Consider the following 14,558-nt stretch of genomic DNA (forward strand, 5'->3'; position numbering starts at 1 on the left):
TTGGGTGACTGCCTTCGGCTCAGGTCATGATCCTGGAGGCCCCGGGATGGAGTCCTGCATCGGGCTCCCTGCTCGGCAGGGAGTCTGCTTCTCCCTCTGACCCTCCCCCCTCTCATGTGCTCTCTCTCTCAAATAAATAAATAAAATCTTTAAAAAAAAAAAAAAAAAGAACGGAGCTTTGTTGAGCTGCAGAAAAGGAAAGGTTTTTAAAGGTAGAGAAGGAACAAGAAAAAGGAAACTATTATCAAAGAGTCCGTTGTTTTAGGCAAGGTCACCCTTTTTTTTTTTTTTAAAGATTTTATTTATTTATTTGACAGAGAGAGACACAGCGAGAGAGGGAACACAAGCAGGGGGAGTGGGAGAGGGAGAAGCAGGCTTCCCGCCAAGCAGGGAGCCCGACGCGGGTCTCGATCCCGGGACCCTGGGACCATGACCTGAGCTGAAGGCAGACGCTCAACCATCTGAGCCACCCAGGTGCCCCCAAGGTCACCCTTCTAAGGGAAATGGAAGGGGCTCCCCGTAAATTTCGTGGTGCTGGTCAAAGGTTACATTGGGGGAGGGCGGTGCAGGGGGGCTGAAACTGCAATTGGGGTAGGCGTTAGGTTTTGGCTTGCTGATGTAGGGCCCTTAACATAAGTGAATCCATTTGGGGCCTGTGGTTTTCTTTTCAACACCTCACAGCATCTGCAACGCAGCTGTCTTTACAGAAGGGAAAACTGGCAGGGGTGGGCTGGGCTGGGCTGGGCAAGGGTGGGCAGCACCTCGGGGGTCAGGATTCTACCAAGGGCCCCTGAGCCAGGCCTTCTCCCTTCTTGCAACTGGCCCTGGTTTTCTCAGGCTGCAGACCTGGCCCTAATTCCTCCCCACTCCGTACCCTGGTGAGCAGGGGTTGGGGGATTCGTACCAAAGGAGCATTGGCCACTCTACCTCATGACTGTTCAAGTCTAGAATATTCTGTCCAGTGACAGGCACTGCCTCTCCCTAGTTAGGGACACTGCTCCGTCCCTACTGGGGCTCCATCTGTCAGTCACCCTCCTATCCAGCAGTCACTGCAAACTTAAGGTCAGAGAGGGAAGCAGAGGTGGAGCTCCTGGGGCTGTGAGTGGCGATGAGAGGGGTGAGAGGTGGCCACTGGCACCTTCAGAGGGCACGTGGGCTTTGGTGGCAACATCATTCCTCCAAAGTTTGCTTATCCTCACTTCCTGCTCTTTCATCACCCTGACAGGCCTGAGAGGGCGGGGGTCCTCTGGGGGACTTTCTGGCGTCAGGGAGGTAGAGGCTGCCCCCAGCCCCCATTCAGGACCCCCAGAGTCCCTTCCCTCAGGGCCTCCACCCAAAGCCCAGACGAGGGGAGCTGGTTCCCCTGTAGCAAGTAGAAGAGGCCCAATGAGGCCCCGGAAGTCATCAGAGGCCAGTGAGCCCTCAGTTCCGCCTCAGGTCAGGCGGCTCTCCTGGTGACTTCTAGGAGACACTGCCCAGGGGCTGGGACCCTTCACTGCCTCCCGTGGACAACCAGGCTCCCATGAGGAAACCGCTTCCCTCCAGGACAAAGCTGGGATCAGCCATGACAGAAACACTTCCGGGGGCCCAGGTCTAGGCCGCTGGGCTCCACAGCCCAAGACTGTGGCCAGAGACAGCAAATGGTGTCAGTGCTGCCTCATGGATGAGGCTGAGTCCTTGCACTCACTGTGACCCAAAGTACCTGGTGTCCAGAGCAGCAGGGTAGAGAGCCCCGCTCTGGGCCCCAGCCCCCCAGCCTGCTTCACCCAGTGCATGGGCATGTCCTTCATTGTCTCCCGACCAGGATGGAGCTGGGACTGCGTACTCAGAGCTCTGATTTGTCAAACTGTCTCATTTGTGGCTGGGAGGCCCAGCTTGGGGTCTCTGTCCACGGGGCCCACAGGAGGGGCCGAGTCCCTTAGGGGTCAGCTGAGGTCTGGATCCACCCCTGCTGGTGGGCTGTGGAGGAGGGGAGGAACACTGCCGATAGGCCTTCACTGGGGGAAGGGTATCTCACCCTGGGCCAGGGCCTGGTGTGGGGTCCCTGGGTGGAGGCCAGGATCTGGGCTCCATGAGCACAGGGCACATACTCTGTCCTTCCCTGCCAGGAAGGTCCACTTTCAGCTGCCTCCCCTTTCCTGGAGGGAACCAGGAGGTAGTGATGAGGTTTTGGAATATAAGTGAGGTTCGGTGGGGTGAGGTCCAGAGCCGACGACCAAGAAAGAATTTTTTTTTTTTTTAAGATTTTATTTATTTATTTGACAGAGAGAGACACAGCGAGAGAGGGAACACAAGCAGGGGGAGTGGGAGAGGGAGAAGCAGGCCTCTCGCCGAGCAGGGAGCCCGACGCGGGGCTCGATTCCAGGGCTCGATCCCAGGACTCCGGGACCATGACCTGAGCCGAAGGCAGACGCTTAACCGACCGAGCCACCCAGGTGCCCCAGTTATAAGGACATTTAATTGTATCTGCATTTCCTTCTGGAAGCTAGGTTATTGATAGAAATGCTTTGTTCTTGTAGATTGCTAAGACATTTGTAAACTGAGGGAGACTCGTGTCTTGCAGGATTGTGATCTCTAGAAGTTAACTATTTGTTTTTCCTTTCCTTAGCTTTAGGGCAGCCAGGAGTGCCTGAGGAATGTCACATATATCCCATGGGTGGGGGGGTTGTGGGGTGTCAGCTTCTGCTTTGTCCTCAGCTTGCCTTCTGTTCCCTCATCAGTAGCCCATACTCTGTTGGTGCGAAGCGTTGTCTGCCTTCATCGGGTGCAGGAAGGGGGCCTCTCCGCATTTACCCCACCCTGGGCTTGGGCTGAGCAGAGGCTCCTAGAGGTCAGGGATGACAACTTGTCCAGATTGGAGACGATGGACCACACACAAAGGAGTCCTTGTCCCTGCCAGAGATGTGGAGGTCTGGGGAATGCCCCCTCCCCCCCTCCCTGGCCTTCGGGCCCCTCATCTTGCATAATCCTGACCTGGGGGAAAGGGACCGAGAGCTTGCCAAATGTTTCAGCCTGAGTTGCTGGCAATTGCCTCACCTTTCCTGGATTTGGCAAAGGATAAATTCGCTCCACCCTGGAGTGAGCCATTGGCCAGGGGACCATAAATAGGGTCCCCCAGGGGCAGCCTTCTCACTAGCTTCTCCTCTTCAGCTGCCATCTGGCACACCAGTTTTCCTAAGCCCTGAAGTCATGGCCCGAGGTCTCCTGTGGCTGGGCCTTGTCCTGCTGGGGGCCCTGCAGGCTCAGGCCCAGGACTCTCCCCCAGAGTTGATCCCAGCCCCATTTCTGATCAAGATCCCCCTGCAGCCTGACTTCCAGGATGACCAGGTAAGGGGTCTGGAGGGGCAGAGTATGAACAGAGGGTGGGAGAGACAGAGTCTTAGGGAGAGTGTCAGGGCAGGATGGGCTCAGGCTTCAGCTCAGCCTGTCCCTGGGCCCCCTGATGGAAGGCACACCCCATGGCCCCATCTCCACCCCAACTTTGCTGACAAGTAGGTCACTTGAGCAGAACTTCCCAGGTCCACAATCCCTTCCATAATCCCCACAGTTCTTGCAAGGTGGGAACATCTTCAGGCCTCCTGCATGATGAGGAAACAGGATCAGGGACTTCAGCTGGCCACTTGCCGAGGGTCATCCTGTCCCTACCAGACTCAGGGCTCTCTCCTGGCCTGGTGGCCCCCAGCTCCTGCGGCTGCATCGGCGCAGGCCTGTGTGGCCAGTCGGGGTCCCTGCTGCCCGGTTAGAGGAGCTCCTGGTTCCTGGTCAGGCTGCCTAGAGGTACCTGCAGGGACGGAGCCGTAGGGGCGCCCAGGGGCCGTTCCTGGGCTCCGCCTATCATCGGCCCCCCACTGTAGTTCCAGGGAAAATGGTACGTCGTAGGTGTAGCAGGGAATTCAATTAATACAGAAAAACGAGCCCAGTTGAAGATGTACACCACCACCTACCAGCTGAAAGACAACGGCAGCTACAACGTCACCTCCACCCTGATCAGGTGAGAGCCACCACCTCCTGGGGGGAGCATAGGGGGTCCGGGCGGGGGGACCGTCCTGGGGTCCGAGAGGCAGACTGATGTCAAAGCCGAGGGGTGACTGAAGCTGAGGTGGACATTCATCCTTTTGCTGGGTACCAGATCCCCTGGCATTTATCCCTCCCGTCGCTCACTAGCTCAACATTTATCGGTAACTTCAGCGCAGAGACACAGACGGTCCTGGGGGAACGAGACGGAGAGAGCAGGGCTGTGCTAGAGTGGGAGGAGGGTCACTGGATCCAGCCTGGAATCCCACCCAAGGCTTCGTCAAGGGCTTCCAGAGAGGTGGTCTCTAGGCTAGGCCTTGAGGAGGGAGCCAACTCCTTCAGGAAACCATCACATGGGTGCCCTGAGCAGGGGCTGATGAACAGCCCAGAGGGGGGCAGTGGCCACAGGGGCAGGGTCCTCAGACACCAGTACCAAAGGGATCTGGTGACGAGTGGGTCTGGCTGCAGCAGGGAGAGGAAAGAGGGAGGCTGGTCAGTCCCAGGTGGGAGATGGCCAGGGTAGGGGCAGATGAGGACCTAGAGAGGAGAGCCAAGGATTACCGAGCTCCTATGGGTTTCTGACTCTGTCACTTGGGGGATGAGGCTAGAGCATTTGTGGTGCAAGGAACAGAAGAAGGACAGGTTTGGGGAGATCAGATAGGATGCATGTGAGAGGTCAGGGTTGGCCCAAGAGCTAAGGAAGTCCCTGGCATCGAGCAGAGTGGAGCCTTGGAGGGTGAACCCCACAGGAGAGGTTACAGCAGGAAGCCACAAGATAAGAGTCGGGGACAAATCCCTGGGGTGGGGGTGGGGGACCCCGAAGAGGGAAGGACAGTAAGGTGCTGGAAGGAGAGTCAGGTGGCTCAGGACAGAGCAGGCAGGGACCGGCAGGGATGGGTTCAATGGGGAAAAGCCAGACCCATCGGAGCAGGGTGGGCTGTCACCTTTTTTTTTTTTTTTACGATTTTATTTATTTATTTGACAGAGACACAGCAAGAGAGGGAACACAAGCAGGGGGAGTGGGAGAGGGAGAAGCAGGCTTCCCGCGGAGCAGGGAGCCCTATGCGGGGCTCGATCCCAGGACCCCGGAATCATGACCTGAGCCGAAGGCAGACGCCCAACCACTGAGCCACCCAGGCGCCCCGGGCTGTCACCTTTTTTAAAAATATATTTTATTTATTTATTAGAGAGAGAGAGTGTGCGTGTGTGCAGGCACGCCCGAGCTGGCGCAGGGGCAGAGGGAGAGGGAGAGAGAATCTCAAGCCGATGTGCTGAGCACAGGGCCTGACTCGGGGCTCGATCCCAGGACCCTGAGATCAGGACCTGGGCCAAAATCAAGAGTCAGACACTTAACCGACTGAGCCACCCGGGCGCCGCTGGACGGTCACCCTCTTACCCACCCATCATTTGCTTCCACAGGAACCAGCGCTGCGACCACTGGATCAGAACTTTTGTCCCAAGTTCCCTGCCTGGCCAGTTCACCCTGGGCAACATTAAGCGTGAGTCCTGAGTGGGGCGGGTCTCCAGGGGCCATAGACGCCGACCTGTGGGGGCTGGGGAGGAAAGAACTGTTTCCCACACCGGGCCAGGGCAGGCTGACCCCTCACCGGCCACCCTGCAGGTTACGTCGGAGTGCAGAGCTACACCGTGCGGGTGATGACCACCAACTACAACCAGTTTGCCATGGTGTTCTTCAAGAAAGTTTACAAAAACCAGGAGTACTTCAAGATCACCCTCTATGGTGGGTCCTCACCTACCGCCTCTGGGACCCGGCTCCTGCTCACGCTGGGGGAAAAGAGGCCCATCCCACCCAGCCCCCAAGGTCCCCTTTACTCTGAGCCCCTGGGAGGTGGGTGAGGTGTCTTCCTGCAGGTCCGTCCCCACCCCCACCCCCGTCACGAGGAAGGGCTCTGAGGCCTCGTTCCCATGTTCAACAATATTTATGGAACATTCGCCTGCCCACTCACTGACCACCTTGACCATAGGGAGGACCAAGCAGCTGCCCACTGCTCTGAAGGAATACTTCACCGGCTTTGCCAAATCCCTGGGCCTCACCGATGACCACATCATCTTCCCTGTCCCCACTGGTAACTGCCAGCGACGGAGAGGAGAAGGGGACATGGGGACTGTCCGGGCCTGATGTTGCCTCACGAGGGAAAGGGGGAGAGGGGAGACTCAGGCCCCTACTGCAGGCACTGGAGCCCCTGGGAGCCACTTTGGGTTCAAGGAGACCCTGACTCACCCAGGGGTCTGCGGAGCACCCAGCAATGTGGGCCCCGAGGATTCCTCCCTGACAGAGAGCCCAGGTCCAAGTTTCCCACCTAGTTGCCTGGCCATGTTCCCCTCTACCCAGGTCTGCTTGTCCTGGGCTCGCACCCATTTTGCCCTGGGGCTTGCTCACCACTGACTTGGGAGGTGCTCAGGTGGCCTGGCCTGGGCAGGTGCCTCCCCAAGGCTGCCGGGGCTGTCAGGACTCAGCAGGGAAACAGGCAGAAGGCCTGGTGCCCAAGTAGGCACGTGGCTGGGCCTTATCTGCCTCCTCTGGAGAATGGGTGTCACCCAGCTCTGCTTGTCCTCTGGCTTCTCTCCCCGTCCCCTGCCCCCATCATCCACCCCTCTGCTGCACCATCCCTGAAGGGAACCCCCAGATCTTCTGCGGCTGGCCAGGCTGGGGCCCAGGGCAGCCCAGGGGCTGCATAGGGGCCCTGGAGGTCAGGGATCCCCCCCCACAAACTCCTGCCCATGCTGACCACTCTGTCCCCCACAGACCAGTGCATCGATGATAAGTGAATGAGTATGCGGTGAGTATGGCCCAGGAAGGGGCTGATGGGAGCTAGAGTGCAGTGGGAGGGGGTCCCGGGCCTGCCTTTGTCCCCCCTGCCCAGCACTGCTGCCCTCTTTATTCCTCTGACTCTCTTTTAGGTGTCCCCCGTCTCTCTCCACCCCATCACCCTCACGCTGACCTCTGCCCAAGGCACCGCCCAGCTGTTCCACCAACCCGGACACCAGGAGAGAGCCCGGAGACCCTTCTCACCACACAGCCCACCAGCTGCTTCCCAGGCTGCCCTTCTGATGGAACCCCTCCTTGCTTGCTAAATAAACACATGCCCCCAGGTCTTCAGTCTGTGCTCCTTGACCCCTGGGCCCTCAGAGGGAGAAGAGCAAAGGGCGGGCTCCTATTAGCATCACTCCCAGGGACGTGGCCCCCAGAGAGGGATGGAGGCTGCAGAAGCAGAGTCCAGCTCTGACTGAATACTTGTGGCTCCCCACTCCAGGCCCAGCCCCAGACCAGCAGCAGCCCTCACTGGCCCCCACCTCCTAGCACACTGATGGTGAACTGACACCCACGTTCAGCCCCCTGCAGCAGGGCCAGGGAGCTGGAGGGGCTTGGGGGGGCTGAGGTACTGTCATCCACACTTCACCAGGACCCTGTAGATCCTGGAAGACTGCAGCCAGGGCAAGAGGGGTACACAGTGGGTGGGACAGAAGCATGTCCAGCTTGAGGCTGTGCCAGGCACAGAGGGCCACCGGAGGTGGTCCCCTTTCTCTCTGCCAGCCCCCTGTGGGTCCACTGGTGGGTGGCAGCGTCCACATTGACCCCATTCCGAGTTCTGTCCCTCACCCACGTCTCTCCTCTGTGATGACCTCTGGATCACCAGGGGGGCAGGGCCAGGGGAGGCAAAGAGGAGAACATGCTGCCAGGAATCCAGATTCCAGAAGACTTGAGGGCTCCAGGCCTATACCCACCGCTTGGCTGGGCCTGTGTGTGGGGCCTGACCAGCCCCTGTCCACCCCTCTGTGTCTGCATCACACACCTTGAACTGTATCACACATCACTGTACACTTGAACTCCCTCCCTGGCCTCTTCTCCCCTTGCAAGGTCAGAGGCCAGAGGGGATGAGGTTCTGAAGAAACCCAGGCTTATCCACCCCAGAGACTTGCACACTTACCCTCAGGTGGCGGGGGTGGGGGGGCGTTGGGAGAGGGTGGGATAGTGGGAAGATACTGGAGCTCTGAGCAGTCCCTAGCCTCAGCCCTGAGGGGGCAGGACAGGCCTGCGACCCAGGGCCACCAGATAGGCTGCAGCCTTAGAAGTCTGGGTAAGGGGGCGCCTGGGTGGCTCAGTTGGTTAATCGGCTGCCTTCGACTCAGGTCATGATCCCAGATTCCTGGGATGAGCCCCGCATAGAGCCCCGCACAGAGCCCTGCATAGAGCCCCATATCTGGGCTCTCTGCTCAGTGGGGAGTCTGCTTCTCCCCCTCCCTCTGTGTTCAATCTCCCTTTCAAAAAAAAAAAAAAAAAAAGGTGGTCTGGGTCAGGTTCCAGGAGGAGGTCAGCTTGCTGCAACGTGGGCTGAGGGAAGAAGGATGGAGGCTCTGCCCAAGCCCAGAAAGACCCACACTGAGAAGGGCACCCAAGGGACTGTGGGCCAGGGCATCACTAGCTGGCCGAGGGGGTGGGAAGCTGCACCCAGCATGCCTGGTGCTTGGGCTCCACCTCGGACAACAGAGACAGTTTCTTTGCTTTGGCCCAAGCCATGCAGCTTCCTGGCACCACCTGGGCCTGCCAGGTCTTCCAGGAGCAAACTCTTAGGCCACAAATGGGCTTTGTGTTTCTTCCCAGGGTCACTGGGTTTTATGTTTCCTATTGCTGCTATAATAAATTAGCACACACTGGCATCTTAAGAAAACACACATTTATTCTTTTACAGTTCTGAAGGGCAAAATTCTGAAATCACTTTTACTAGCTAAAATCACTTTCTGGCACCTGGGTGGCTCAGTCGGGAGCGTTTGCCTTCGGCTCTGGTCATGATCCCAGGGTCCTGGGATCGAGTTCCGCATCGGGCTCCCTGCTCAGTGGGGAGTCTGCTTCTCCCTCTGTCTGCTGCTCCCCCTGCCTGTGTGCACTCTCTCTCTTTCTCTGGCAAATAAATAAATAAAATCTTTAAAAATAAAATAAAATCACTTTCACTAGCTAAAATCACTTTAACTAGCTAAAATCAAAGTGTCAGCATGGCTGTGCTTCCTCCAGAGGCTCTTGGGGAGAATCCCCGTCTTTGCCTTGGGGTTCTTTCTTCCTTCTTCAAAGATAGCAGTGTGGCATCTCCAAATCTCTCTCTCTCTGCTGAGGTCCTCACATGGCTTCCTCTCTTGTTTGCAGTCAAATTTCCCTTGGCCTTCCTCTTTATAGGGACACTTATGATTACATTTAGGGCCCACCTGGATAATCCAAGGTAATCTCCCCATCTCAAAATACTTCCTGTAATCACATCTGCTCGGGCCCTTTTTCCAAATAAGGTACTGTTCTCAGGTTCCAAAGATTAGGATCCAGATATCTTTGGGGGCAGACCACTACACTGGGTTTGGAGAAGGAATCATGGCAGAGCTAATGAGATGGGGAGAGAGAGGGGGACAAGGACTCCAGAGGCAGGACAGCACCAAGGCATATTCCCTTCCCCCCGTCAGGGCTGGATGGAGTAGGTGGCTGTTTTCTCCTGTGGTCTGGTTTATGGGCCCTGACCCCTGGAGTGAGGTGGGCAGAGGGAGAGGCCCTCTCTGGGACCACAGCATTTCACCAACTAGGAGCGTGCCTGGGGGCAGCTGCAGGCTCCACCCACGAGCATTTGCATCCACCTGCTGCGTCCCTGTGGTATGCAGATCTGTGCATGCCAAGGCTTGTTTCTGAGAACCTACGTGACCTTCTGAGGGTTTGTTTGCCCCTCCTCCTGTGCCCTGGAGTCTGCATGTTTCTCCTCTGGTCTAGACGTAGAGTCAGATCCTATTGATCTCATGTGTGATTTCACATTTAAGAGAAAAACATGTGTCTGTGTTTTTGTTTGGGTGTCTCATGCTTAAAGGGATTTGGATTATGTCAGCACATCCACACAGGTGACCTGTGTTTCTGCTGTGTCTCTGCAGATCTGGGGTTCACACTCGGGTACGGGTGTTTCTATGCCAGTCAGGGCTCATGGGGCTTTGCTTTCTTGGTTGGTGAGATGCTGCGCTCCTATGGAGGGCCTCTAACCCATCAGCAGAAGGTGGATGCACAGGCCTCTTTCTTTCTCAGCCCTGCTCACGGGTTCAATGCAGGCCTCACCTCCATTCCACCCGATTCAGGGAGGAGAAGGCAGGGCTGCCAATATGCAAGGCAGTGGTGGCCCTGATTGCAGGCTGTGGACTCCACCTTCCTCAGGTGAGATGGTGGGATAGTTTTGGGGACACAGACGATCCCTCCCCATTGTCATCATTTGGGGCATACCCAGGTCCGCCATTGCCGGCTCGGCCCCGAGGGCCATGTCACGGTAGAATGCAGCGACCATGGTGGAAGGTGGGGGCGCCCGATGGAACGCGGGCCTGTTCGGGAGATACCCAGGTCTGACCCCGATCCCAAGGATGTCCTGCCCACAGGAAGCACCCGTGTGAGACCAGCACGGGGCTGCTGCAGCCATGGGGCTCCCTGGCAGCTACAGCTACGGGACTCCCAGCGAGTGAGCCTAACTCAGCCAGACTCCTGGCCGGGATGACACTTCTGGGTCCAGCTCAGGAGCGACAGTGGCTTGGCGGGTGACTTTGGGCAGGCCTCCCTTTCCCAGCTGGTAAAAAGGGTGGGGGATGAAGACAGCTAGACCAACCTAATCCTGAAGCCACACGCAGCACTGTGCCACACAGACCGTGACTCTCACTGAGGCTGTGAACCTAAATCTTCCGAAGCCATAGGGAGCCTTAGAGAAAACGCGTTTCAGATTTCGCCCACGCGGAGGCGCCGGCTCGCCGACCCGCAGGTCCCCAGCGGCAGGACCGGCGGAGTGGAGGCGCCAGGCAGCTCCCGTCCCTCCGCGGGGCTCGCGAGTCCCGGCTCAGCGCCCAGGCCTTCACCACCTGGGCTTCTGGAGGGCCAGCCGCGGATGACCCCGCCCGGCGGCCGGGAGGGGGCGGGGCTGGGGGCGGGGCGCGACTTGAGGCAGGGAGTGGGCGGGACTCGGGCCGTGGGGGCGGAGTCTGACGGCGGGCGGGGACGGAGCTCTGGCGGTGGGGCGGGGAGGGGGCGGAGCTCGCGCCGCGGGGTTCCGGCCTTGGGGGCGGGGCCCCGGCCGCCCTGCCGCGTTCCGCCGCGGCGTTCCACTCTTCCGGCCTCGCGTTCCATCCGGCGCCTCCACCTTCCGCCCGGCGCCGGCTGTCGGCGCGAGGGTCGCTGGGTTCTACCGTCGTGCCGCCTTCGCGGCGCCCGAGCCCGCAATGTCGGGCCCCAACGGTGACCTGGGCGTGCCGGTGGAGGCGGGCGCGGAAGGCGAGGACGACGGCTTCGGGGAAGCAGGTGACCCAGGGAGGCTGCTGAAGCGCCCTTTGCTTTCTTAGGGCTGCCCTCCTGGGAAGGGGAAGCGGGCCCGGGCTGGGGGCTTGGAAGGGACCGCAGAGCCCTCCCACCCCTCGCCCCTGGGTGCGTTGCGGCTGCAGGCGCCGGCCGGGGATTCAGGGCGAGCACCTGCGAGTGGGTCCCTGGAAACCGCAGCATCGGAGAGCTGCGGGCAACCGGCCCCGTTTTACAGATGGGGAAACTGAGGCCGCTTCGGGACCACTCGCCTTTTGGCATTTGCTGCAGCCATTTCCTGCAGCCCCTGTGGAGCCGGGGGCTCCTGAGGGGGTGGGGCGGGTGGGCCGTCTCGGTTTAGCAGGAGGGGCTGTCTGGGTGGGCGAACCCGCCCTGCTGAGTCAGCATCTCCTGCCACCTTTGGTGGTGTGACCCGGAGCCTTGGCGAATGTGACCTGCTTACAGAGCAGCCTGTTGCCTGCACAACCCTGCGGGGAGTTGGGGGTGGAGAGAGAACCATCAGCTCCCCTCTCACCTTGGGGAGCCTCAGTTTCCATATCTGTAAAATAAGAATAATGATTAGTGTTCCTGCATTGAGATGTGTCAGGGTTAAATGAAGAAAAACAAATGGAAATATTTAATAGGTTCAAAGCATGCAGGTGTTCGGTGAGTGGTTATTCTTCTCTTTGGTGTAATAAAGATTGATTTCTCAAGTCGGAGGGCAGGACTTAGTAAATGTGAGATAAGTATGGAGTCTGCTTTTTGTTTTGTTCCGGTAACAGCTTTATTGAGCCATAATTTCACATACTATACAATGTATCCATTTAAATTGTACATGTCAGTGGGTTTTAGGATACTCAGAGTTGTGCATCCCTCACAGTAGTTTCAGAACACTTCCATCACCGGGGTCTGCATTTAATAAAGAGGTAGAGCACCTCCCACAGGGTGGTAAGTGGTAGGCTCGCCGGTTTGCCCTGGGCACTGCAGGTGAACAGTAGCCAGACGTGTATAAGGAAGCCCGCAGTGGCAGGGAGAGCAATCAGGAAAAGCCACTCCGGTGTCACACTGAGTGGATGTTGGCAGATTCACAGGACTTAGTGCAGTGGGCAGGTGGCTGTCCCAGGCAGAAGGCAGAGGCTTAGCACTAGGAAGTGCCCTTGACACAGATCAAGCCTGGCCCCCAGTGGTGTGGAGACACCACCCGCCTCCCCCATCCTGCATCGGGCCTGTGTCTCATGACACAGAATGTGCAGTGTTGATAATAATGACCGTCTACTAAGTGCTTGCTGTGGCCAGACCCTGTCTGAGTTCTTAATATATTGGAATCCTCACAACAACCCGGTCCTTATTCCCTTCCCAAAAGACGCAGTCACGTGCTGGGGTGGAGCGGAGCTGGGACTGAAAGCCAAGTGCCCCTGCTCCCTCTGAATCTTGGCTGTGCCACCAACCAGCTGGAGGATCCTGGATAGGTCCCTTCCTTCTTGGGCCTCAGTTTTCCCATCGGTACCACAAGGGGGTTGGACTCTTAAGATCCAGCAGGGACCTTCCAGGACTCTGTCCTCTGTGAGGTGTGCCAGCTCTGGCCGATGGTGCTCTTCCCCCAGAATGCAGACACACTTGCGCCCATATCCCAGACACACTCCTCCAGCCCTGGGCTTTTCCAAACACTGTCAGCCGCTTCCCCTTTTGTCCCAGGCTGGCAGCTGGAGTGTATCTGAGTCATGGGCTGGCTCAGAACCGGGTCCGCAGTGGGCACAGGGCCAGACCTTGGATCCTAAGGGACACTGTGCTGCTGAGAGGCAGGTCAGGAGTGGCCATGGAGGAGGGAGTGATGGTTTCTGGTGGAGACCAGGGAAGGCTTCTTAGAAGAGGAGGCGTTTTGAGCTGGTCCTTGAATAACTGTTGTGGTTGAGGCATTCTGAGCGGCAGAGACAAGTGAGTAAAGGCAGAAAGGCTAGAAAGTCAGAGGCTTCATTCACCCACCCGTCCATCCATTCATTCAACTAGTGCTTACTGTGTGACAATGAGGGCACCAGGGAGACAGCAGTGAACACAAGAACATTCCCTGTCTCATGAGCTCTATAGTCTGGTGGGGTAAGGACCGTGGAGGTGTGTGGAGGGCAAGGATTGGGAAGGCTCCCTGTGGCAACATCCATGCTGAGACTTGAAGGATGAGAGGGACTCATCCAGGAGAGGAGGAGGGAAGACGGAAGGAGGACGCATTGCAGACAGAGGCAGCAGCATGTTCAGGGGGCCCGAGGTGGGTAGAGGTGGGTAGAGGCTGGGGAAAGGAAAGGAAAGGAAAGGGCATGGGAGGTGGGGCTAGAGAGGGGGCAGGGCCTTGGGAGTCCGGGTGGTGCTCTTCCGTTCCGGCAGGGGGAACCTCAGAAGGGCTGGAGAGTAGGGCCTGCCTGGGGACGGAGGCCTTGATTGCCTGACTCAGGAAGGTGGGCTCTGGCCTCCGGGCAGCTGATGAAGGAAGTGGAGAGGAGACCTGGCACCAGGCAGGACACTGGCTGACCTCCCCCTGACCACCTGAACCCTAGAATAAAGGATGGTGCACTAAGGTATTATTTCTCCAAAGCCTTTCACTTTTGGTATCCACCCATTTTCCAGATGATGACACAAAGGGTCAGAAAGGAGTAGGGACTTGCCCAAAGCCCTTGTGTCCTGCAGGCCGGGGGACTGTGTGGGGGAAGGTGTCTAAGCCCTGAGGAGACCTGGAACCTTGGTTCTCTTTTTCCTTCCTCCCAGAATATGCTGCCATCAACTCCATGTTGGACCAGATCAACTCCTGTCTAGACCACCTAGAGGAGAAGAACGACCACCTCCATGCCCGCCTCCAGGAGCTGCTTGAGTCCAACCGGCAGACACGCCTTGAGTTCCAGCAGCAGCTCGGGGAGGCCCCTAGTGATGCCAGTCCCTAGGTTCTGGGAGCCCCCAACCAGCCCAAACCCTGCCTCCCTGGGCTAGGCTCTGGCCTGGGCACTCACCACCTGGCTTAGATACCTTCTCAAGGGCTGGCCTACAGGTCCCCTGGTGGGGTCTGCCTGCCTCAAGTCACCCTTCCGGTACTCCCCTTGGCATGCCTGGGCCAGCCCCCACTACCCGACATCCCCTCCTGGGGTCAGACGTGGGCCCACGACCCACCCACCTAGCCTGCCTGCCCAGTTCCGGGGCACTCCCCACTCTGCCCAGGCCTTGAGCGTCCATATTAAACGGGTCTCCAACAGCA

General features: G+C 58.2%; 2 protein-coding genes across 3 annotated transcripts in view; both read left to right on the forward strand.

Annotated features, from left to right (window-relative positions):
- LCN2 (lipocalin 2) overlaps positions 1-7,131 on the forward strand; it is a 12,445-nt gene extending 5,314 nt beyond the window's left edge. For both annotated transcript variants that reach the window (XM_081803691.1, XM_081803690.1), the window contains exons 2-8: positions 3,151-3,327; positions 3,855-3,991; positions 5,434-5,513; positions 5,636-5,755; positions 6,000-6,101; positions 6,782-6,815; positions 6,937-7,131. In XM_081803691.1, the coding sequence (XP_081659817.1) occupies positions 3,190-3,327; positions 3,855-3,991; positions 5,434-5,513; positions 5,636-5,755; positions 6,000-6,101; positions 6,782-6,804 (600 nt within the window). In that variant the 5' untranslated portion in view covers positions 3,151-3,189 and the 3' untranslated portion in view covers positions 6,805-6,815; positions 6,937-7,131. The remainder of the gene's footprint in view (positions 1-3,150; positions 3,328-3,854; positions 3,992-5,433; positions 5,514-5,635; positions 5,756-5,999; positions 6,102-6,781; positions 6,816-6,936) is intronic.
- Positions 7,132-11,096: 3,965 nt separating this feature from the next.
- Positions 11,097-14,558, forward strand: BBLN (bublin coiled coil protein). The gene is made up of 2 exons (XM_006744134.3): positions 11,097-11,329; positions 14,078-14,558. The coding sequence occupies exons 1-2, from the start codon at positions 11,251-11,253 to the stop codon at positions 14,248-14,250; spliced, it is 252 nt and encodes an 83-aa protein (XP_006744197.1). The 5' UTR covers positions 11,097-11,250; the 3' UTR covers positions 14,251-14,558.

Source organism: Leptonychotes weddellii, chromosome 14 (genome assembly GCF_054177405.1).
Source record: "Leptonychotes weddellii isolate Sample4059 chromosome 14, ASM5417740v2, whole genome shotgun sequence".
Taxonomy (NCBI): domain Eukaryota; kingdom Metazoa; phylum Chordata; class Mammalia; order Carnivora; family Phocidae; genus Leptonychotes; species Leptonychotes weddellii.